Source organism: Enhydra lutris, unplaced genomic scaffold, assembly GCF_002288905.1.
Source record: "Enhydra lutris kenyoni isolate GAN:26980312 unplaced genomic scaffold, ASM228890v2 scaffoldscaffold35, whole genome shotgun sequence".
Lineage (NCBI taxonomy): Eukaryota > Metazoa > Chordata > Mammalia > Carnivora > Mustelidae > Enhydra > Enhydra lutris.
Window position 1 is genome coordinate 29,092 of NW_019154119.1, and position 24,101 is coordinate 53,192.

General features: G+C 35.7%; 1 protein-coding gene across 3 annotated transcripts in view; it reads right to left on the reverse strand.

Moving 5' to 3' along the window:
- The window catches only part of LOC111154155 (baculoviral IAP repeat containing 6), a 232,730-nt gene that overhangs the window by 18,510 nt on the left and 190,119 nt on the right, over positions 1–24,101 (reverse strand). For all 3 annotated transcript variants that reach the window (XM_022513574.1, XM_022513573.1, XM_022513572.1), the window contains exons 66-70: positions 23,458–23,668; positions 10,489–10,634; positions 9,682–9,792; positions 4,117–4,334; positions 2,318–2,479 (exon numbers count right to left, since the gene is read on the reverse strand). In XM_022513574.1, the coding sequence (XP_022369282.1) occupies positions 2,318–2,479; positions 4,117–4,334; positions 9,682–9,792; positions 10,489–10,634; positions 23,458–23,668 (848 nt within the window). The remainder of the gene's footprint in view (positions 1–2,317; positions 2,480–4,116; positions 4,335–9,681; positions 9,793–10,488; positions 10,635–23,457; positions 23,669–24,101) is intronic.

Below are 24,101 nucleotides of genomic sequence, written 5' to 3' on the forward strand. Positions count from 1 at the left end.
CTTATGCTCTCTCTCTCTAATAAATGTGCAAACTCTTAAAAAAAAAAAAAAAAACTCTCTCTAAATTTTGTAAAACTTCAAAATGGATATGGTTTAATAGAAGAGGTCTGACTGCTTATCTGCCTCTACATTTTATTTGTTACAATATATTGTTTTGGTTGAAGTCTATGGATAAAATCTAGCTTTACATAAACATGAAGTTGCAAGGAGGAAGACTTACAGACCCCTGAAAGGGCCCTGAGGATCTATCTACTGGGTTCCTCACAACAAACTTTACAACACAGACACCTGTTCCCTCAGACAGCAAGAATGAACTCAAACTATCTGCTAAACAGAAGGTTAAGAAGAAGTCACTCTTGGAAAAACAGAACTGGGGACATTTTATCTGTACTTGTAAACTAACAGTGTCATAAAACAGGCAACAGACTTGGAAAATAAGTGGTCCTTAATAAAGCAGAGAAGTCTATCTCCTTCCTATTCTTGCAATCATTCTGTGACAGTAAGAATGCAAAATACACTATTCATTTAGGACACAATTTCATTAAAAATTTTAAGAGACTTGTATCTGAGTAACCTTGTATACAATTACTAAAGGTACTAATACTAGTACTTAATGTCCAACATTTCATTTTAAGAGCATCCCTGTGACTACCAATGGCAGGTATTCTTACTCCTACCTAGAGATCTGGAATCCAAGGTTAAATGTTTCTAGTGTACAATACAGCAAAGATTATATAATTCAAGATATTCAACTCTCAGGCCCTTACCTGCTTCTCTATACCATTAAGTCCCCCCCCCTTTTTTTTTTTTTTTTGGGAAAGGGGGACAGAGGGACAGAGGACAAGGGAGAGAGAGAATCTTAAGCAGGCCAGTGCACAGCCCGACATGGGGCTCAATCTCATGACCCTGAGATCATGATCTGAGCAGAAATTAAGAGTCTGAAACTTAAATGATTGAGGCACCCAGGAGCCCTTACACCATTAAATCTTTTAAAGATTTTTTTTTTTTTTAATTTATTTGACAGAGAGAGAGAGATCACTAGTAGAGAGGGGGGTGGGAAGCAGGCTCCCTGCTGAGCAGAGAGCCTGATGTGGGACTCAATCCCAGGACCCTGAGATCATGACCTGAGCCTAAGGCAGAGGTTTAACCCACTGAGCCACCCAGGTGCCCCATGTCTTAAGGAAGTAATTTCTTAAATAAATTTTAACATTTTACACTTAAACTCTATTTGGAGTCTACTGCCCTCTTCAGTAACTCAACACTGCTATATCCTCTTCTCTGCTCAGTGATAAAAGAGGTGTTCTTTGCTCTTCCAAAGAAAGTAAGGTCTATCTCTGATTAAATCTTCTGCAATAAACTCACAAAGTGAATTCCACTTTTATGATCTGAATTTATGATGAAGACAAAACCAAGGGAAAATTTAGTCCACCTTTAATGAACCAGATCAACTTCAAGCACTTGCTCCTCTCATATCATCAAAGAATTGTCTGCTTATGAAGTCTTAAATTTCTTCTGATCGTTCAGTAATTTTTAAGGATGAAATACGTCCAGCATGGAATTTACTGCTGAAATTCCATCAAGCTATCTAAAATTAGTTTGGGAAGTGATGATTGTTCTTTTAAATCTAATTTTAGAAGTTTATTGTCAGGGATAAAAATATATTATATGTTTAAAAAATAATAATAAAATTAAAAAAAAAAGAAGTTTATTGTCATATGAAATGCTTTTTTATTATACCTCTTGGTCAACTTCTTTTTTAGACAGAATGCATCTTCCTATTTATTAAAAAATATAAAACATTTTAACATAAATGTCAAAAATAAGTTCACAATTATATGTATCATGGAAAACATGGATAGCTATGAAAGCAAAAAAAATGATGATATGCAAAAAAGGAATACAGAGTTGACAAGGACGATGCTTTTGCCATTCAACTATCCTGAGGCACTTGTGAAAAGGTAACTAGAACTGGAGATATGGAAAGTAAAAGAAGGTGAGAGGTAAAGACAGACATTTGGCTCTACTACCTCCTGAGTGAAGAAAGCTCTCAACTGGCCAAGGAATATGTTGAGTAAGTTAGTCCCTCAGTAACTTCTTAAGACTATAAGTGCTTCTCAATACTGTTGTGTTTCTGCCCTTTTTGGTTCCTTCTCTCTCATTCCTCAGGCTAATCTTTGCATATAGGAAAGAGAAGCATGAAGAAAGCCAGGTAACTCTCGGAAAGAAGATAACCAAAAGAAAATTTTGTTTAAATTATAAAGGACCTTTGGTTACAATACTTTGGCATTAGAAACAAAAAAGGTAGAAATTACATTACCTTGCCATCATTATAAAGGTTTGGATTGAATCGCACGCTATGACCACCAGTTGTCTCTAGATTCACAAGAGGGGGTGAACTGGGATAATCTTGAGGAAAATATACATCAAACTCAAAGCAGCCATTCGCATAAGGGGTGTCTGCTGGACCAGTTATCAGAACCTGGTATGCATGTACAAATACAAAAAAGTGCAAGTTACTCTTCCTCAACACTGCTCGCAGTTTAGAAAAACACAATCCAACATGAAGTAAGGACAACCTTCTTACCTCCTACATACAGCTCTACCAGAATGTGTTAAAAATGAGGTTAAAAGTTAAAAATAACAACATAACTAGGAAATGGTTTTAGATTAGGATTAAAGTTATTTAGTTTTGGTGAAAATGGGCTATTAAAAGAAAGATGCCTTACTGGCAGCAGGAAAGCTTACCTTAATATCAAATACCTTTTAATATTAAGTTACTATTTTTCTGAGAGCTTTCCTTCATGATATGCTCTATAGTATTTAACAATTTGAGATTAAAGGTATATTCGTTATCACATCCAAAAGGTATGAGGGTAATTTTCTGCAATACATCTTCAGATAAGTTAACATTTGAGAAGTAATTTAGTTTTAAAATATTTTTCTCTGGGATAATGAGTCAAGCAGTTAACAAAAGTTCTCATGTAACAACTCAGGATAAAAAAGGTTTTGAGAGAACAGGTGTTTCCTGTAGGGTTATTAGTAATCTAAAAAATAGCAGAGAACCCAAGAGTGAGTATCAGAATTACTTAACGAATTTTGTTTAAGTTGATCAGCAGATACTAATTGTGCAAGGTCTGAGCAGCAAAGCCTCTGGTCCTGAATAGCTCTGCATGGAGGCAGGCGGCACTAGAGTCTCGATCTGCTAACTCTGATTTATGGTTGGGAGCCCCATGCTGGGCTTTTTTATTTAGGTACAGCATAATGTTTAGCAGAGACAAAGTCACAAGTCCGAACTTATGTGGCCCACTTAGTGATAACAATACTTCTTGAGGCAATCATTCTGTATTTGGCTATTGTTTGTAACAAGGAACAGGTAGGAATGTGGTCAAATAGGTGAAGTCTATGAGATTTTTACTGAAAAATTATCCAAAAGAGCAAAACAAAAACGTAAGCAAACAGAAAAGTTCTTCAAATCAATGTGTCAATAGTTACGGCTGTGTATCTAAGGAAGACAGACTATATAACCCCGAATAAAATAACAAATGTAAAGAAAGGTTTGCCACCATTCCTGTCCCTGCTGGGTGTCTAATCTTTATAATTTTCTTAATGTAGCAATGGCTTAGAACTTAAGGCCAGACCCCCACAGTGTTAAAACATAAAGGTGCAGTGATTTATTACTGTACTACCACTATTTAATTCACAGATTTTATGGTTCTGTAAATACATGAATTTCCTAGAAAAGAAAAAAAAAAAAAAGAATAATTTTGAAGACTGATAGTATAACACAAGAGAAATATCTTGGATGACAAGGAAGAAATCCTATGACTTTTTTCTACTGACCAGCATTGAATCCTTTGAGGTTAAGCTCTTAAAACTATAGGCCACATACAACCTTTACTCAAGGAAGGCATTTTGGTATTTTCTTTTAAATCATTTTGAAGAGCAGTCTCATACACATACTCTAATATTAAAAAAGGACTCCTTTCATTAATAACCAGAATGGTCAACAGAATTTTTATTTGATTTATTAAAATTCATGCTATTTCTACTGCTTTGTATGAATATTTGAATAATGACATTAGCCAGAGAGACAGAGAAACAGCTGTTTTCTTCTACCTTCATGATGTCAAGTCGTTCCTCATCACAGCGCACAAACACACTTGAAGAGGATGAAAGAGGCAGTGAGGTTGACAGTGTCACGGCTTCCTGGGCAAGGCGGCGGGCACGGGCAGCACTGTTTGCATCATTTGCATTTTTCACCTGAGACATGTAGTGGTAATTTACTTTAAAACCCAACTTCCCATCTTCATCCTCAGAAACCATCTCAAATGTATCTAAAAGAAGAAGAAGAAAAAAACACTGAAAAAAAAAAAGGGAAAAAAGAAAGAACTAGAATGGAGGATAGTTGTTATAATGACAAAAGTCACAAAGAAACCACTAGCCATTCTTCCACCCCAAACAGAGGGGACCGAAGCACAGCACAGGGAGTACAGTCAGCGAGACCGGAATAGCGTTGTGTGGTGATAATGGCAGCTACACTTGTGAGCACAGCAGAAGGTACAGAGATCATGAATCGCTGTTGTACACCTGAAACTAGTGTAACATCGTGTGACAAATATATGCAAATTAAAAAAAAATTTAAAGCCCCACAAAAAGCAGAAGACTGAGAACACAGCAACTAGACATGTTTATGTCATACCTGCTGCTGGATAAATGAACTACATAATGGAAGCAAAAGCAGGAAATAATATATTTTTTAAAGATTTTATTTATTTATTTGACAGGCAGAGATCACAAGTAGGCAGAGAGGCAGACAGAGAGAGAGAGGAGGAAGCAGGCTCCCTGCAGAGCAGAGAGCCCGATGCGGGGTTCGATCCCCGGACCCCGGGATCATGACCTGAGCCGAAGGCAGAGGCTTTAACCCACTGAGCCACCCAGGTGCCCCTCCATATTTTTAAAACAGGAGTGCCACAATCTTTTTTTTTTTTTTTTTTAACAAATCTTTCAGAGAGATAAAGAAACTTTTGGTGGATTTCTTTTTTTTTTTTTTAAAGATTTTATTCATTTCATTTGACAGACAGAGATCACAAGTAGGCAGAGAGGCAGGCAGAGAGAGAGAGGAGGAAGCAGGCTCCCCGCCGAGCAGAGAGCCCGATGCGGGGCTCGATCCCAGGACCCTGGGATCATGACCTGAGCCGAAAGCAGAGGCTTTAACCCACTGAGCCACCCAGGCACCCCTTTTGGTGGATTTCTTGTAGAAACTATTCATAAGGTCTATATGAGTAGAATCTAATTTAAGAAGAAATGGTGAAAGCTGACTTTATCATACAGTACATATAACTGTTACTGATCAAATGTACTATCACAGCAAAATTACTTCCTGTCAGTAAACTTGTGAACTGGAGTTAACTTCATCTGCCCAATACCACTGCCTTTCACATACTACAGAGATAAATGTCCTTTGAATTTTCTAAACAACAGTCCACCAGAAACACAAGAGCCCATTCCCATGCCTGGAGGAACACTTTTCTACATACACTGATAAGAGACCAGGGTCTACTAATACCAAAAATTTATTACAATATTCAATTAGGGGTGCCTAGGTACTCAGTCGGTTGAGTGTTGGACTCTTGGTTTCAGCTTGGGTCATGATCTTAGGGTCACTGACATCAAGCCCTGTGCTCATCCTGGAGTCAGCTTGATATTCTTCTTTTCCCCCTGCCCCTCCCCTACTTATGCATGCATGTGTGCTCGCCAAATAAATAAATAAATAAATAAAATCTTATCCCAAAAAATACTTTTACAAAGAGTGTCTTTGACACCCTTGTCAAAAGGTAGAAATTAATTCCCCTTTCCTTGAATATGAACTAGATTTAATGACTTACTTTTGAAGAATAAAGCAGAAGCAATAGTATACAACCTCCAGAACTAAAAAATAAAAGGCCTTGTGTGGCTTCTTGTTTGCACTTTCACTCAGAGAAGCTAGATACAATGTGTGAAGACCTCAGGAGGTGCTATGGAGGGGCCCACACGGCAAGGAGCTAAGGCCTCCTATTAACAGTCACAGGAGTGAGCGTGAGAGCCCAGCCCCCAGAGCCACTCAAGATCTCACATGTCTGAAGCTCCAGCCAATATTCTGACAGCAACTTTGCAAGAGACCCTAAGCCAGAACCAATGAATTGAACCATTCCTGAATTCCTGACCCATGGAAATAGTGAAAAAACAAACATTTTATTTTTTTGTTTATTATTTTAAAGATTTTATTTATTTGTTTGTCAGAGAGCGGAGAGCACACAAGCAGGGGGAGCAGCAAGCAAAGGGAGAGGCAGGATCCTCGCTGAGCAGGAGCCGGATGTGGGACTCCATCCCAGGACTCTGGGATCATAACCTGAGCCGAATGAAGGCAAATGCTTAACCAAGTGAGCCACCTAGGCACCCCAAGTTAATAAACATTTTAAGCACCTAATTCTGGGAGTAATTTTTAACGCAAGAAATAAATAATATGGAATAATCTGATAAAATCCTATAGAAACTAACCAGAGTCCAAAAAAGATATAAACTCTCTTAGTAATGCTTATTAATCAAATTCACATAAACCAAGCAAACTACTTGTCATAAATAATTACAAAAAGGAATTTCCAATAAAATGTTTCTTGACAAGTATTATTTAAAAAGAAACAAAAAACAGATCATATTAACAGAGTAGAGGAATGGACTAGTCAAAATGAGTGAGGCAAAAGACCATAATATCATCAGAAACTAACCAAACCCCTAATTAAAGTACAAAGGAGAAATCTACTTTGCAAAGATTATGGAAAATTTTTAAGAGAAATCAAAATGGTATTGTACAATATCAGAAAACAAATGACAGTTATATCCCACAGTGTCTTTACAGGATTCATAGACTTTAACAGTAACAACAGAAGAGAAAAATGATCACTTTTAAAAGATTTCTAGAGCCCAAACCAGCTCTTCATACGGTTATATAAAATAAATCAATCTATATAAATTTTTGCCCACTAGGAAGAATGTTTTCCCAAGTAAAAGTAAACTAATTTTTGGTTAGAAGAATTATCTCTTCTCTCTCTACTACCTTATTCCTGACACCTCCCATTCCTGGCTAATATCCTAAACATTGAAGAGGAAATTAAAGTTTGCAAATAACCCAAAAGAAGAGCAAAATAGTGAACAAAAATCCAAAATAAAGAACCCAAAAAGCAGAATAAATCTAGTTATATCCAAAGCATCTTTGAATTATTAAAGATCAGTAAATCCAAAGTTCAGAAGTAAGAGCAAATCATATGTAGTTTATAAAATGCTATTTAAAATCTTGAAATATGACTATGGACCACTTTTTCTTCCTCTTTCTATAGTTCCAGCAAGTATTAGTGCTGCGTCTAATGGCATTGAGTGGGAAGCAACCAAATGATGTCCTTCTGATGTATCTACCAGAGTCACACTAGAAAGCTCTTAGTTTTTTTCAGGATTTATTTTTAAGTTAAGCATGCTTTCAGGGGTTTCCCAACAAAGTTACTGTCCACTGAGTTGAAGTTCAAAATTCCATTCCAGAAATAGACATTAAAGGTTTTGGTAGATATGCATTGTTACCTAGTTGGGGAAACTCACAGACTAAATCTCATTCAGAATAAAAACAATTAGATATTCAATAACGAAGCAGAAAAAGTTTCTTCAGGCTTTTGAATCTGAGGTGGGGGAACTGAACAGGGGAATGTTTTTGTGGAAAACAGGCGGTCACAAAGTGAAAAGTATATAGAAATGTGAAGCTAAAGATATACCCATCTAACATCTGATTTTTGCTTTCTGAGAAATGGGTGGAGGTATATATCGTTTCGTTTTAATGCAATGCTACTGACAACTCTTGACATATCTCCAGTCTACTTCAGCGTTTTATTCTACATCATATAGTGAATTTAATTTCTAAAAAGATTTGCAACAAAATACATTAATCAAATTATAACTACACAAAGGCTTTGATTAGAGAGATTTAAAAACTTAAGTCCATTTAAACTCTGAGAATCCTCTTCCTGCTAACTGTGATACTGATTGTGGCTATAAACATCATACTTGATCCTTATGTGTGTGGCTTTTCCCAGTAATTCTGATCATTCCTTTTTATGATGATCCTTGGAGGAGGTCTATGATTCATGTCGTATTTGTATAGCATTTATTCTTGGTGTCTTGTAACTTTCAAATTACAGCAGACAGGGGCGCCTGGGTGGCTCAGTGGGTTAAGCCTCTGCCTTCAGCTCAGGTCATGATCTCAGGGTCCTGGGATCAAGCCCCGCATCGGGCTCCCTGCTCAGCAGGGAGCCTGCTTCCCCCTTCCCCTCTCTCTGCCTATTTGTGATCTCTGTCTGTTAAATAAAAAAATAAGTAAAATTACAGCAGACAGTATTTCTGTTACTTTCGTAATCATTTATAGTTATTACACTTTCCTGAATTCAAGTGTTTACTTATTTTTTAAAGGTTTATTTATTATTTATTATTATTAGAGAGAGAGAGAGCACGTGTGCACACTTGCACATACGTGAGTGTGGGAGAGAGGGAGAGAGAATCTCAAGCAGACTCCCTGCTGACTGCGAAACTGGTGAGGGGCCTGACCCATGACCCTGAGATTATGACCTGAGCTGAAAACAAGAGTTGGACACCTAACCAAATGAGCAACTCACGAGCCCCCGAATTCAAGTGTTTATTAAACAAAATGGTCACAACCCACAACGGCTGGCACAATTATCCAGAAACATGGATCCCTTGGCAAAACTGCTACATTCTTTCTGAATAACAGTATATACACTTCACCGCAATTCTTCCGATCTTAAGATGATGAACAAGACCTTTCAAAGGTCTGCCTGAGTGCTTTATCATTTTCAGATATATTACTACATGTGATTTTTATTGCAACTCTGGGTGGTGAGGTAGAGCAAAAGCTAAATGATTTATATAGAAGTTTCAAAGACAGTATGACAAAAATCTATGTATTTTTACTCTTGCTTTAGTGTTCTTTTTCATACAGTTCAAGTCCTTTGGCTAACTGGTTCTCAAGGGTGGAAAAAAGGCAGAGACAACAGTAGTTAACAATGGTCACCAAAATTTAGAATTCTACTGTTTATTTATAGGCTAACTATCACCTTACGGGGGAGACTGAGAGGCTCTTTTCTTCAGTCTTTACTTGTCTAGAGTTTTGGAATAGGAAAGGCTACAAGTGAACTCTACATAACTGTATTTTCCAAAAGCAAATCTCATGGAATTCTAAAGCGGCAACAGTAACAGACTTACTTCAAGGTCCCAGGTCTAGCTTCCTTTAGGCCAAGATATAAAGAAATGGAGAGGTCTTAAAGAAAGAAAACCACTTTCTGTCTGTTCATTAGACATTTGATTTGGGTTTTAAAGTCCCCCCTTGGTTTCTAAAGAATCATGATTCCCCAAATATAAGTAAAAATATATAATTCCAGAGATAAAAAGATAAAAATTTTTGCACGTGTGTGCACATATACCTCCTCTATACATACAGTGCACACACACATATACCCAGGATATGAATGATTCATGGTACGAGCAACTTTCAAAATCTTTACTTCACTAGAGCGAACACATTTCAGTAGCACTATTACACAATGTGAAAGGAGATCTCAAGAAACAAAGATTAAAACTTCAACTTACCAAACTGCAACTTCTTCATAACAGCCACATATTTTTCTTCAAGTGATTTCAACACTGATAAAGGTTTGGGTTTCATAGCCACCTTCTTTGAATATTCACCTAGTTTTTTTTCTGTTATTTAATATTTCAAGATAAATAACATAAGCATACATTTTAAAAGATTAAGACAAAAACAATTAACTTCAAGAGTTCAAAGTTTGAATTCCAAAAAGTTACCCAATTCTTCACAATTATCTTCCTATTGTACTCATTTAAGAATAAAATATTTCTTTCTATTTCACAAATAAAACTAAGAGGGCTAAAACCCTTATCAACTTTAAAACTTAAATTCTTAAAATGTTAATTAGTTTTATCTAATCAGGCAAAATAGAAGTAAAACAACACATAATAGAGAATTATTTATATCTCCTATTGCTAAGACACGAAAATACCAATTTGAATACATTCTCACACACTTTCTTCAGTGCTCTTTCCTATCCATCATTTCCTATCCAAAATGATGGCATTTTTCAATTTCACAACTCTCAACAGGAAGGAGAGATAATCAGGATATATGTTGGTAGCCTACCGAATCTAGTACATTAGTAATCATACATAATAGTAATAAATTAGTAATCATACATAATAGAAATAAATATTTTAAAATTAGACTATTCATGATTAACTTGAAAACCTGGCAATGAAATTTTTAGGTAAAGGAACTTGCTTGAAAACCATTACCACAGAGAAAAGAGAGAGGCAGTTTCAGAAGTAAATGAAACATCTCCAAATCAAAAGAAAAGTCGCAGAGAAGGGGCAGTGCTGTACCTTGGTTGGCCTGCCGCAAACTGGTAGTGGCTGCGTGGACGATCTCAGCAGTCTTCTGGATGTCCGGTACCAACAGCGTAAGTCCTTCCGGTTCTTGATCAGATGCATCTGGTTTTATTCCTGTTTTAACATTTTCCCTTTTAGATCTGGATTTTTTTTTAAATATGGAAAGAAATGCAAGGAAAATTAGGATTTTAGGATTGAAAAATAAGTACCTCCATAAGCCAAAAAGTGGTTAAAAATCAAAAGGAGAGTGTGCATTTCATCTGATACACATATGATATATAGCAGAAATAGTTTAAACTATATTCATTGTTGCTTTTAAAGTCACACAATAATGCTTAGTATAATAAATAGTTTTTGGTAGGTTTTCACTTCAAATGCAATAAACAAACAAACACTATAAAAATACCATACTGTAAGAAGACCCAGATACCTGATACGTCCTTGGATTCACACTTTTATAGTAACTTACAGTATTTATAAATACCTAGAAGTAGGGAAGTCACTTCTACTGTCCAAAATTGAGAGAGGTCTTCCCTCGTCTTCTAAGACTTGGGAATCAAAGGACCATATGTAGTTTTTCACTTTAATAGTATTTGTATTTCACTCAGAGTAAGTGTGTTACTTCTCAAGGGGAAAAATAAAAGAACTATCCCAGAGTAAAATGCAGGTTCACTGCTAGGGATTTAAATATAATGTGCTTTTATACATCAAAACTATATTTTACACTAAGTTTTAGGGCATATCATTTCAGAGGCATTCCCTAGTCAGGGTCTAAAATGTACCCAACCTTTTATCAAATTTTATATAATAATAGGATGTACTACAACAATGTCTCAGTCTCTAAGGCATCAAAATGTTTCTTTAAATTTTCTAGATGAATACATAATTTTAGAAGTCACTGAAAATAACGAGTATCAATGTCCTTTTTTCTATTTACTCTCAGCACATATTATTTACATAATAATCATTACACTATTGCTTAGATACTAAAAATTTACGTCATGTATACTAACATTTACATATTTGTTAATTCATTAAATATATAATATAAACTGAAATCACATATAAATAAAGGTGTTTAAGATATTCATGCTAAGGTATCATCTAGACTCCATATCACTTATTTTTCTAGTTGTATACCTACCAAGAAAATGACTTGGCAATTTTATTAAAACAGTATTTCACAAAGTGGGCATGGAGGTTTAGAGAACTATACAAAGATTAACAGAAGGTAGAAGAGTCCTTAACAAAATGATATTGCTATTTATGTATAAATGAACTGTTCCTTATCACAAAGTAAAAAATCTGCTCAGAAGCAATTTAGAGCTTAATTTTAGGGAGATAGTAAGAGGTACATTAAGAAGTGCCACTCAGACGGGTAGCAAGGCTAAACATATATAGTATTATGCATGTGTTCTGAATTAATCCCCATAGTGTGTGAAAAAACAAGTATCGACAGATATTTTTATCTATAAGGTATATATTGCTTAACCTGGTAAGATGACTTAACTTAATGTGTCTACTGGGTTACTGCCTTTTCTCCTATGCTCTTATCTTCCCTGAGGTATAAGAAGTAACAGAGAACACACGGCCAACTTTCCTTTGCCACTCAGGACCATTTGGTAGATGTTATATGGTACACTATTTCAGTCATCAACTCCTGCATGTGTACCCGTGTATATGAACATCTATGTTTGCATGTATATGTAAGGAGAATAGAGTGAATAAATGTTTTAAGACTGAAATAGCAGGCATTTTAAATGTTAGAATCAAGTAAGTTATTGGGTCTTTTATGGCTATGAAATAAAGTTGAGTTTATAAGCTTAATAGTCTGTCTGCTAATTTTCTTAAAGATAAAATTCTGGTAGATAAGCCCAAACAGATTCTCAATTTCTGAATTTACCAACAGCTATTCACAATCAGTGACAAACAACGAGGGCCAAGAAAAGTGCATAAGCTGCTTGACAGTACTCCTTTTGAATTTAAAAGGATTCTCTCTCCCTGCCAGTTGTAAATGATTCTCCCTCTAATACCAGGGCTTAAAAAATTCTTAATAGGGCTACTGACTGTAATAGGAAAACAACAGTAAGTAGTGTGAAAAAAACCAGAAGAGTTATCGTTATAGCCATAATAAAATAAAGATGGTTTCCTAAAACCCGTCATCAACAGTTAAGCCACTGTGTGCTCAATAAAGATTTCACTTAAGAAACACATCTTGCCAAGCAGAGAAGAAAGATACGGAAGTGAAGCTCATTTTTCCAGAATTAGGGTATTTTCTCCTTGAAGAAATAAGAATGTCTGGCATGGAGAGCGCACTGCATCAGGGCAATTTAGAACAAGTTACGCTTGGAAAAAGTACTCATTCCAGATTTCAAGCCCTACACATGAATACCAATTTCCTAAGTCTAGTTTTTAAAAGATGATTAGTAGGAGACATTCCTATTATTAAAATAGTTCAAATAGTCAGGATGGTAAATTTTATATTTTTTGACCGCCAAATAAAAAAAATGTTAACGAAGGGCAAAAATTTACAAAAGTTTGAAAAGTATTATTTTTTACATCAGATGCGTGAAAGAAATGTTCTTATATATCTCATTTTGAAGATACTGGTTAACTCATAAAACAGATATATTCTAGACCTTTACATCAGGTTCAAATGAGAAATTTTTACGTGAATCATTTTCTTGACAAAAACATACAGGAGAAAAAGGGATAATGTCCAAAAGGCAAGAGTACTTCAAATTTATGAAGAACACACACTCCCTGCCTAACGATGACTACAACTAGTCATTGTCTAATATTAAACTACAGCCAGCAGTCTCTTTTCTATAAAAGTTGCAGGTTACTGTCAACCCATATGTAGGCCCAGCTCATGAAAAAAGGCCATACCTTAGCTCACATCCTGAAGTCTGTGGGAAAAGCTATTTGAGTTCAAGGCACCTAGCTGGAAGTAGGTCTCTGAGACTGACAATGGATCCAACATGGTAAAAGCAATCAGCGACGGCCGCTACCATGGTATCCGCTGCTTTGTGCATACGTTGAATCTGGTTGTGATCACTGCCCTGAAGAAATACGAGGAATCAACTGAAGTTTCTACTATTGCACAGAATTATCTGCAAACATTTTCCACTATGCTGTGAATTCCAACTAAATGGCTAACAAATTAGCAAATGTTGGCTCTGCGACATATAATCTGAACTAGGATGTGAGCAGAATGGGTAAATCTTTCTTGTAGAAACAAAAGAAAAAAGCCCGTAACTCAAACATTCAGTTATAGTGACCTGCTTCTGCTAACACTATCACCCAAAATAAGTTGGATTTTTGTTAAGACTAAATGCAAAATATCAGAGTTATGTTCTTTTATAATCTATAAACTGAAAATAGCTTAATATAGCTATTTTCTTGGTAGAACATTAGGAAAGATCACCTCCATTCCCTGCACTCCACACACAATTGAAATAAACATTTTAAAAGTAGAACCATGTTGAAGAAGTAATCTGTAGACAACATTCTGACATGTCCAGATTCCAGAACTATTAACATCTTAGAGGAAGATTCTAAAACTGTAAGCAAATGAAACTTCTACATTTTTCTGTAAACCAATGCATCATATAATACTCCATAGTTCTAAAGCTCTTTGGCAGGGATTAAAGTCCAAAACAAATTAAGATTAAAAGTAAGCAGGAAGATTTTAAAAAATATTACTGTGGAGAACTATTTGCTTCTAATTATTTCCAGAAAATATGAAAATAATTCTTGAAATGCACAAGTGGAGCGAAGACCTATGTAAGATGAATGCTTTTCACTGTTAGCCTAAAGCTTAGTTTTTAACTGATTCCCTTTTGTTTTTATTTAAACTTTTTCCAAATGGTAAGTATTAATTTTAGTTTCCAATTCGATTTAAAATTGAAAATAAAATCTTCCTTGTCTTGGAAAGCATAAATGAGTACTGTAAGAGAAGGAAATATTCAAAAGAGAGGTATGAGAAGCCTTTAAAAATAAATCTTGATTTCTAGGTTAGATAAAAATATAATTTTTAGGTCAGATTAAGTATCACAGGACAAAATGAAGATACTGTGTGCTACTATGGAATGGAGAGCCACAAATAATATGCTTCACTAAGGGAAAATCCAATGGAGGCAAATAAAGATAGTAAAAAATAAATGTTAGTATTGCTGTCTCCATCACCAAGTAAAAGACTGATGAACTACTAAATCTGTTCAAGGTCATAAAAAAAAATTAAAAAAAAATGTGTGTATATGTATGGTTACAACAAATGCTTCCTGGCTATGAAACCAGGACTCGATGGTTCTATAGGTGTTAGAGGTAGAGGAAAAAGAGGAGAAACTAGGAAATGTTTTCCAACAGAAATAAAAGTTTCTTTTCCAAAAGAAACAAAAGTGGTACTGAAATTCTTTATTAACTGACTGAAGCCCTAGCGGACTAGCTTAAAGCAGTTATAGGAAGAGAGTCTGATAAAAAAATATACCTTTTTAGCAGGAGGTCAACTAAATCTTAGTGCTTAGATAAAAAGGAACTGGATATTTCTACGAGAGAATTCAGGTACTTTTAAATATGATGAACTTCTTTGCACCAGGAAGATGCTTTGAGCTAGCTAAGCAAACCGGCAATGAAGCACGGCTGCGTCCACGCTGCTAAAGAGGAGTACCATGTCCACAGCACCTTGAACTCTCAGCACAGAGGCATCTGTGTCACGTCCGCGATAGCGATTCACATTACTAGATGACAGAAGTCCCTCCTCCAAATTTTCGGAGAAGTATACTACATAAGATTATTTGCCTACTGGAATCCAGCAGGAAAAGTCCATATAGAAGATTAAAGATAAAATAACTGCCTTTGTTCCTGCTCCAAGGAAGCTGTGAGGTGTCACACTTACTCAAAAGTGAAACCAAACTACTATGGCTACAGTCTCACTTTGTTCTGAGAGAACACAGGCTGGAAGAGCCAGCAGAAACTGAATTTCGCCAGGATTGGTATGTAAAAGCGGAAGGGGTCACATCTTCACAGTGTGACTATTTTATGGGCAAAAGATTGAATTTTCACAGTAGACAATTATATTTCAAGTGGAAATGATTATATGTGTATGTCTGTGTATAAGTTTATATATGTGTGTGTGTACACAGACACATATATACATACATATGTGTGTGTCTAAAGTATTATGTTACCCATCCCTTTATTAATAGAGGTAAGATGATTTCAAGTTCTTTCATGCTGAAGTCTATAATAAAATGCTGATCAATGATCAGTCATAAAGTGTTTGGGGGTGTATTTTTGCTTATTCTTAAAAAAAAAAAAAAGATTTATCGACTTATTTTAGAGACAGCAAGTGGGGGGAGGGGCAGAGGGAGAAGGAGAAAGACAGAATCTCCAGCAGACTCCTTGCTGAATGGGGGCCTGATGTGGAGCTCGATCTCATAACTCTGAGATTAGGGGCTGAGCAGTAATCAAGAGTGGGAGACTTAGTGGACAGCCACCTAGGTTCAGATATTTAAATATCAAGTATTGCTATATAAATTCTTTCTTTTTTAAAAAAAATTTATTCGAGAAAGAGCATAGTGGCGGGGGGGTGGGGGGGGAAGGCAGTGATGGCAGAGGGAGAGGGAGAAATAGGCTACCCGCTGAGCAGAGAGCCTGAAGGGGGGCTGAATCCCAGGACCCTGGGATCATGACCTGAGCTGAAGGCAGATGCTTAACCGACTGAGCCACCCACCCAGGCACCCGTAATTCTTTCTTGACAAGGCAGTTAAAGATACTAGAAATAAAAAGGTATATTAAGACAGCAATAAAATTCAGGAAATGGAAAATTAACAGGGTGGGGAGAGGCTTCTTTTACAACATAGAAAAAACAATGTTATCACCTACCCATTGCCCTAATCTATGCAAACTGATACCAAATCAGCCTTAAAAGACAGTGGAGGACAAATATATCAATAACCAAGGAATTTTCAGGAGTGTTTTTTATTCATTCTTTTGAGCAAGAAAAACATCTAATGAGTAAAGCTGACTCACTCTTCACCTAAGTGATAATTATATAAAGTTGCTCCCTGCTCATGTACTAGAGAGACCAAAAAACAGTGAGGCTTAGGTTTACTTCAATAATGTAATTACTACTTAGGCATAACTCAAATGCTATGCATAGCTAATGAAATATATGCTGCCTTTTAATGGCCTATCATGACTTGAAAATTCTTTAGGGTAATGAAAAAAGATGAGTAAAAGGAAATAGCAGAAAAACTCTGTGGAATTTGCATTATTGTACATAGTTTTATAATTATTAAAAGCAAAAACTTCACTGTTAACATTAAAAAAAAATCATGTGTCATAAATATGTAAAGCCAGCTCAGAAACAAGTCACCTCCCCACTTTCTAATTATTCACTGATGCACATACTGAATTGTTATTGGGAGGACCCGAGCTACCTGAACCCCATAGAGTTCCCTACAGCTCTGAAACCTAGAGGTAATATGGGACAGGTTGTGACGTGCCCAAGATTTGTTACAAGCTAATCTTTTTTTGTTACAGGCTAATCTTTTTTAACTTGTTACAAACGAAATCTTATTTAGCAAGACACTTCAAATTCTGCAATAATTCAGAGTGCTTGAAATACTGTTTGGGATTAAGATAATAGACACTGTCCTGATACATAAAGCTCATATAATGTGGTCTGATAAGCAGTAATGATTTCATACTGTTATGTGATGCTACAGAGACAGAAGTATAAAGTCAATTTATAATTTTTTTATGAGTTTTTTTTTAATCATTTAAATCATAGAATAAATTGTATTTTGGCATTTGATCAATGTGTTTTTCAAGAATCAGCTAAGCCTCAAGTCTAGCCATTCTACACACATGAAGCCTAAGTGATCAGTGAACTATTCTGATCAGAGGTAGCAATGGTGTATCTGGAGTAATGGTCAATTGACTTGTCTTTCTTCCTTAAAGTTTTGTTTTTAATAATGAAGATCACAGACATCAGGAGACTGGGGAGCAACAGGCCAGATTTATAACCTACTGCTAAGTTTTTCATGTTAAACTCTTTTAAGCAGTGGTTTCATTCTCAAACGACAAGAATATTTCTTGCCTACTGCTCTGAGCAGGGAAAACGGACATATCTGCGAAATTTTGAAACTATATGTATTACAGAGAATTAAGGTTATAATATTACCTCTATGTATTTTTTACATAACTATATGCTACTATATATCTACTATAACTTACCCTACAATTTAAAGCAGCTTATATAATTCTCAAGAAAAAAGAAAGGAAATCAATATAAGCACAGAGCCCAAAACACAAATACTACACTACTCAAAATTACTTCTAACTGGCAGAACAAAAGGAATGCAAGAAATACTCTGGTGTTCTGCCTGCCTAAGTCATTAATCTGACAGGTATGGAAATTCATTTTCATCTGATTCTGACCCCTTGTTATTGGTATAAAATTAAGTGGCAGTGAGTCTAGACTTATGCATCAATGAACATCTAATCACAGGCTGTCTCTAGGCTGTCGGTAACTCTGCTGATACTCTGCATGCGTCTTTGCATTCTATGTGATATGCTCTCTTGTTCTCAATGTGCTTTCTCACCATCTCTCTAGTTCTCTTTTGTCTCTGTGGAACTCTTTCTTTCCACTGCTTGTAGGTAAAATTAAAAATATTAAACACAAAAATCATTAAATCATGAAACTGAAGAAAAAAGCCAGAAATTAAGACTTTGTGGGTAAAATAAACAAGAAGCCAGTAAATTTTTTCTGCAACTGGCAAGAAAGAAAGGGTTAGTACTGGTACGCTGAGGGCACCAGAAAGAGGGAGAACTTATGAATGAGGAAAATTCACCAAGGGAGTTAATTCCACCTAGAGTGTAAGTCCTGTGTGCATAAATATTCAACTCTTTGTTCTTCACAGGTGCCTTGGATGGCTGTGGACAAGCAAAGGAAATGGAGCTCTTTATCATTTTGGAAGTCCACTGTTCTTTCTACTGAAGTGATTACTAAGGTGGGTTTTGAACAGTATCTGTGAAATAAAGTAACAAACTACCGCATATTTTGGAAGCAAAGTTAAACAGAACCAATATTTACAGTTTAATTAACCACTTCCTCAATTTTGTTGAAACTATTACCAAAAATGTCAAATGAAAAACAAAAAAGTACAAAATTTCCTGATGAAAGCCTCCCGGAATGCTCCAATACTATTTAAGTTTCAAGTGACAGACCATGGAAGAAAATGGCCTGAGTAGAGAATTATATTTAACCTTATAGGCACAGCTGCTTTCAAACTGATATACAACTAAGGTAGAAAACATGTCATCTGTCTTTTAAAAAACAGATTCCTGAAAAAATCCTGATGACTAATTACCTTTCATCAGGCAAGAGTTGGAAAACGCTGAATATAAAATTCTGTTCTGAAGTGATACAATTTTGCCTATTCCTTTGTGCTTCTAAAAGGAACGTTATTCCTAATTGACCTTAATCTAAATGCTTACTAATAATCAGTCCATAGGAGTATTAATCAGTTCATCTATGCTACCCACGGGACTCAAATGAGCTCTATGCAGTTATACATTGTGAATCTTGAAAGGACGGGTTAGGAAAGGTGATGGATAGTAAAAATAAAGAATCATGAATAAAAGAATATTAAAATAGTATCATCTTTAGGAAGCTCTTAATGAAATTTGGACAGTGAATATCATAAACTAGGAGTACTACATTCACTCCCTAAGTGGTGTTCTGGTTTACACTAAATATGAACTCCATCGGAGTACTACACCAGTCATCAAACTATTGCCACCCATAAGAGATAATCATTTTATTAAGGTATAATTATGATTGAAGGAAATATGAAACATGCCTTAGAGTCTATTATTTCAAAAATTAAAATTCAGAAGCTACTTTTCAGATGTATGTATGTGTGTGCATGGACGTATGCATGCATCTATAATTATATCTCATACACACAATAGCAAAAACTCAGTATTTACAGAACTACGAGGCATACACGTCATTCCATTGTTGCGCCGCCATGGCAACAACTCTAGCTCCTCCTCTAAGCAGTCATTCTTTTTTTTTTTTTTTTTAAATGTTTTATTTATTTACTCGACAGAGACATAGCAGGAGAGAGAACACAAGCAGGGGGAGTGGGAGAGGGAAAAGGCAGGCTCCCGGCTCAGCAGGTGCCCAATGCAGGGCTCTATCCCAGGACCCCGGGATCATGACCTGAGCTGAAGGCAGCTGCTAAACAACGGAGCCACCCAGGTGCCCCTAAGCAGTCATTCTTGCTCAAGCCTTTGAGTACATAGAAAGTTGGGTAATGAAAATCTGATCAGATCTTTGAAATCCTTTCCGGAGCTTATCACACTCTTAAGAGCAATTAACTATAAATACACCCCTTTCACCTTTGAGCTCCTGCTTTCCTCTCTAGCCTCATCTCCCACCCATATATATACTATATCCAAGTCATACAAAATTTCTTTAGGTTTCCCTGAATATGTGATACTTTCTTTCACTGCTAACATTATTCTTAGTTTGGTATACCAGCCCCCTGCCCCACTTCATCTAGGTAATTCCTACTTATTCTGTAGGTCTCCAAATCAGGTTTGATTAGTCAGTAATGTCTTCTACTTCTAATATGCCCTGTACTGTGTAATTAAAACTGTCGAGTTATTGTTAACCCCATTTATCTGTCAGTCCCTTAGAAGAAGGCCCCAATTTTCTTACTATGCTCCCATGAACATTCAATACACATCTGTTAAATGAACAAATCAGGCATGCTCTTGTGACCAAGCCAGCTCTCCCCTATCTAAATATAATCACAATGTCTAACGTACAAATTAGGTAATAGCCAGGTACATCATCTGCCTCTTCAGTTTCTTAAGAGTATCTTTCTGTCTCCTCTGACAGAAGGTTTCTAGCATAGCTGGGGGAGAGTCAGCCCACCCATACAATCTCCTTCATTCTTTGAATTTTGAGATCAAAATGAGTCGGGACAGAATAATCTCGATCGGATTATTCCCAGCAGGAGAGTGAACTTCCTTTCAATACTGGGACAAAACTCTCATTTGTCTCATCCACAAAAGGAAGATTAAACATAATAAGCAAACAAGAACTTGCTCTTATTTTAAAAAAAGGAAAACTATACTAAAAAACTAGACTAAAAAGATGTACTTTATTCACCCTTACATTTCTTACTGAGAGCAGAGACAAAAATAATGTAAAAATTTTCTGAGATACACCTACACATTATTTCTAAAGTCACATCTCCAAACCCTGCTAATACAATGAAACATATCTTAAAAGTGATCAATGAACAAAATATATTTGCCCGGACCATTCTTAAGAGTATCCTTAATCCTGTATTAAAAAATACAGTTGGGTTAGGCTGGGCAGGCGGGGGGAAGGGAAGTTTCATACCTTCAAATAGTGTTAAAATTGAACTTAGCCGATTGCTGTAGGTATAAACACTAAAAGGAAACTGGACTACACTGCTCACTTTAATAGAGTTCTAGTATAATGAAAAGAAACACATCGTTAAGTCCTGACAGGTTGGAAGAGAATAGATTTTATCCCCTCTCTCTGTGAAGTGGAAAATGAACTCTCAATGTGTCAAACCTCAAAAGGCAAGTAGTGATTTTATAAAATGTATGTCTTTGCTGGTTTTTTCTAACAGATGCTATAAAACAATAGATAACATGAACAATCCTGACTAAGAAGAATATTCAAATCCTAACGTAAAACTCACTATCATTGTTTCTTCATTACTAAAACATTTATTAAAAATAGTTACTGTACAGAGTCACCATAGAGATAAAATAATGTAAATAAAGTGAGCTCTGAACAGTCATTACAATCTCTATATGTATGTTTCACTGGTATAGACTTTAGAGGTGCGAAGTGCTACTTTTCTTACTAAAGAAGGAAAAGAATTTGAAGGATAATTTTTTTCCAGCAGAAAAAGTAGAAAAACAAAAAGCTCCAATTAAATGAAACTCAGTTATCCTCTAAATGAAATTATATTTTTGTAATGAATCATCAATATATTAGACAGAAGTCAAGTTTACTTTTTAAAAATACGATGTATGTTATAGAAGCAGGAAATATATTAACTTAAGGAAAGCAACAAAAAAGGTGCTTTAAATATACAAATTCCATTTCCTGCAGTAAGCATCTTCCATAATTACCTTAGAATTCAAAACACTGTAACTCCATTTTTGCAGGATCCAACAGAAATTATAGATTAAAGAAATACATAATGTAAACAGTTGTTCTTATTTTAATGGTCTTATTTTCACATTTATGCCACCATAAATTTGTGATTTTTTTAAATTAAAGTGGTAATTATGACTACATTCCAAATTGTCACACATTTTTTTATCTAAGAAATAAAATACTCCTGGGAAAAAACATTCAAGGTTTCATAAATTTTCAATTTTGTAATCAACTGATACACCTCAAAACACAGGAAGATGAGGTACAGAAACACAGGGCAAGATTCCCCTAGAAATACACAAGGGCAATCTCAAAGCTCTGTATACTTTATATTAACTGCTTTGTCAAGAACTGTATGTTTGTTGTACAATAAAGAACAGAGCTGGCCAGGGTAAAGAGATGGGATGTTCAATTAGACGATTCTCAGGGAGTATTAGCCCAATTAGAAAATTAGACCTTCAGTTCAATTTTGACAGGATACTATTTTTAGGTATGCCAGCTGCCTATTTACCAGTTAGATTTTTGCCATGATGAAGGATGGGACCATACAAAATGTTCTCTTCTCTACAACATAAACAATCTAACTATCAAAGATTATATACCTTTACCTTTTCCTTCCCTGGTAAGTGTACAATCAATCTACAGCTTTTCATGTTCCTACCAAGTGGCTCTTTTTTTAATGCCTTATCCAATTTATGATTCCTAACTGCTTGGCAGTGAGCCATTAGCTTTTAAAGTGATACATATAATAAACTAAGAGAGTTAGAATTACTGCAGCGCTGATTTCTCCCTGAAAAAAATTATTCTTTCAGTGACCAGTTATCTGCCATCATTTGATGTGTTTCTCAAATTTTAGTATTTTAAAAAAATAAGTGAGAATAGGTAGAACAAATATAAAGATGCTAAAGAACATTAATTGACGCAAAAGACCAGTGACAAAAGAGTGAATTTCCACTGGCAGTATAAATGCCTTAAAAATCAGAATTTACATAAAACGCACAACCACTGAACAGATTCTGCTAAGATAAGAGAAAGGTTGACTGCATTTCTTAAAAGAGTTTTAGTTAACATCTGGATCTAATGAGGTATAAACTTAAGCCAAAAATTCACTGAACAATTAAATTTACCAAGAAGATAAATACGAACTTTATTATAACTACAACAAATAAATACTGAATCCTCTCACTTCTTAAAAAGATTACAGCATGAATAACAGCAGGTATCAAAATGAAACACAAGTAATCCATAAACCTAACAATTTTATTTCTATGAATCTACTGGGTGATTTCTACAAGCCTCAAAAGATTATATACGAGGTTATAAACTGAAAATCACCCAAATGTCCACTAGTAGATGGTTAAGTAAAATGCAGCATCTACAAACAATGTGTAATTGGAAGTATGAAGAACAATATCTGCTGATATGTATTTACTGGCACTGAAAGGTGTCTTTGGCACCAATACTAAGACTAGCATCCATCTGTGTAACACGTACAAGATGACAGGATTTAAGATAAACTCCATACTTATAGCTCTAAGACTGCACAAGGAGAAGTCTGGTAAGTCATTGTGAATAAATGTTTCTGAGTATAGGATTTGGTGGATACTTTTTCTTTGTAGTTTTAGATCTTGCTTGTATGCATGTGTGTTTAATTAATATATGTCCTTTTAAAAAACCCACAAAGCTATTTAAAAAAAAGACAGGGGACACAATGAAGAGAAATAAACCAAGTATACTACCTTAAACGGTTGGTGTAGGTATCAACACAAGTCTTCATTTTGGCTAATAATGTACCAACAGAAGTTTGACATTCTGACTGCTCTTCTTCCTCTTCACCATTCTCTGTAGAAAGAGGCAACAGTAGGGGCACCATGGACGTACAAGAAGCAATGGCCCGGAGCAATTCCAGCAGAGCTCGATAGAGTGGCACATGTCTCGCCATGTCAAGAACTGTAAGAAGAAAGCATAAAATGAGAACATGTGCAATATAAAAGTCAGTCTACAGCCATGTGACTTCTACTCAGATCTTTTCTCTTAAAGATTTATTTTATTTATTTTGAGAGAGAGAGATAGAGAGTGTGTATGTGAGCAGGACTGAGGGGTAGAGGGAGAAGCTCGAGCAGATGCATCGCTGGGTGTGGAGCCCAATATGGGAGCTTGATCTCATGACCTGAGCTGAAATCGTGAGTCAAACACTTAACTGAGTGAGCCACCCAGATGCCCTGCTTCTACTCAGATCTTTTTTTTTTTTTTTTAAGATTTATTTATTTGAGAGAAAAAGAGCAAGAGAGTGAGTGAGTGAACGAGCAGGGGGAGGGAGAGAGGGAGAGAATCCTCAAGCAAAGTCCCCACTGAGTCCAAGCCCCACGTTTGTCTCAATCCC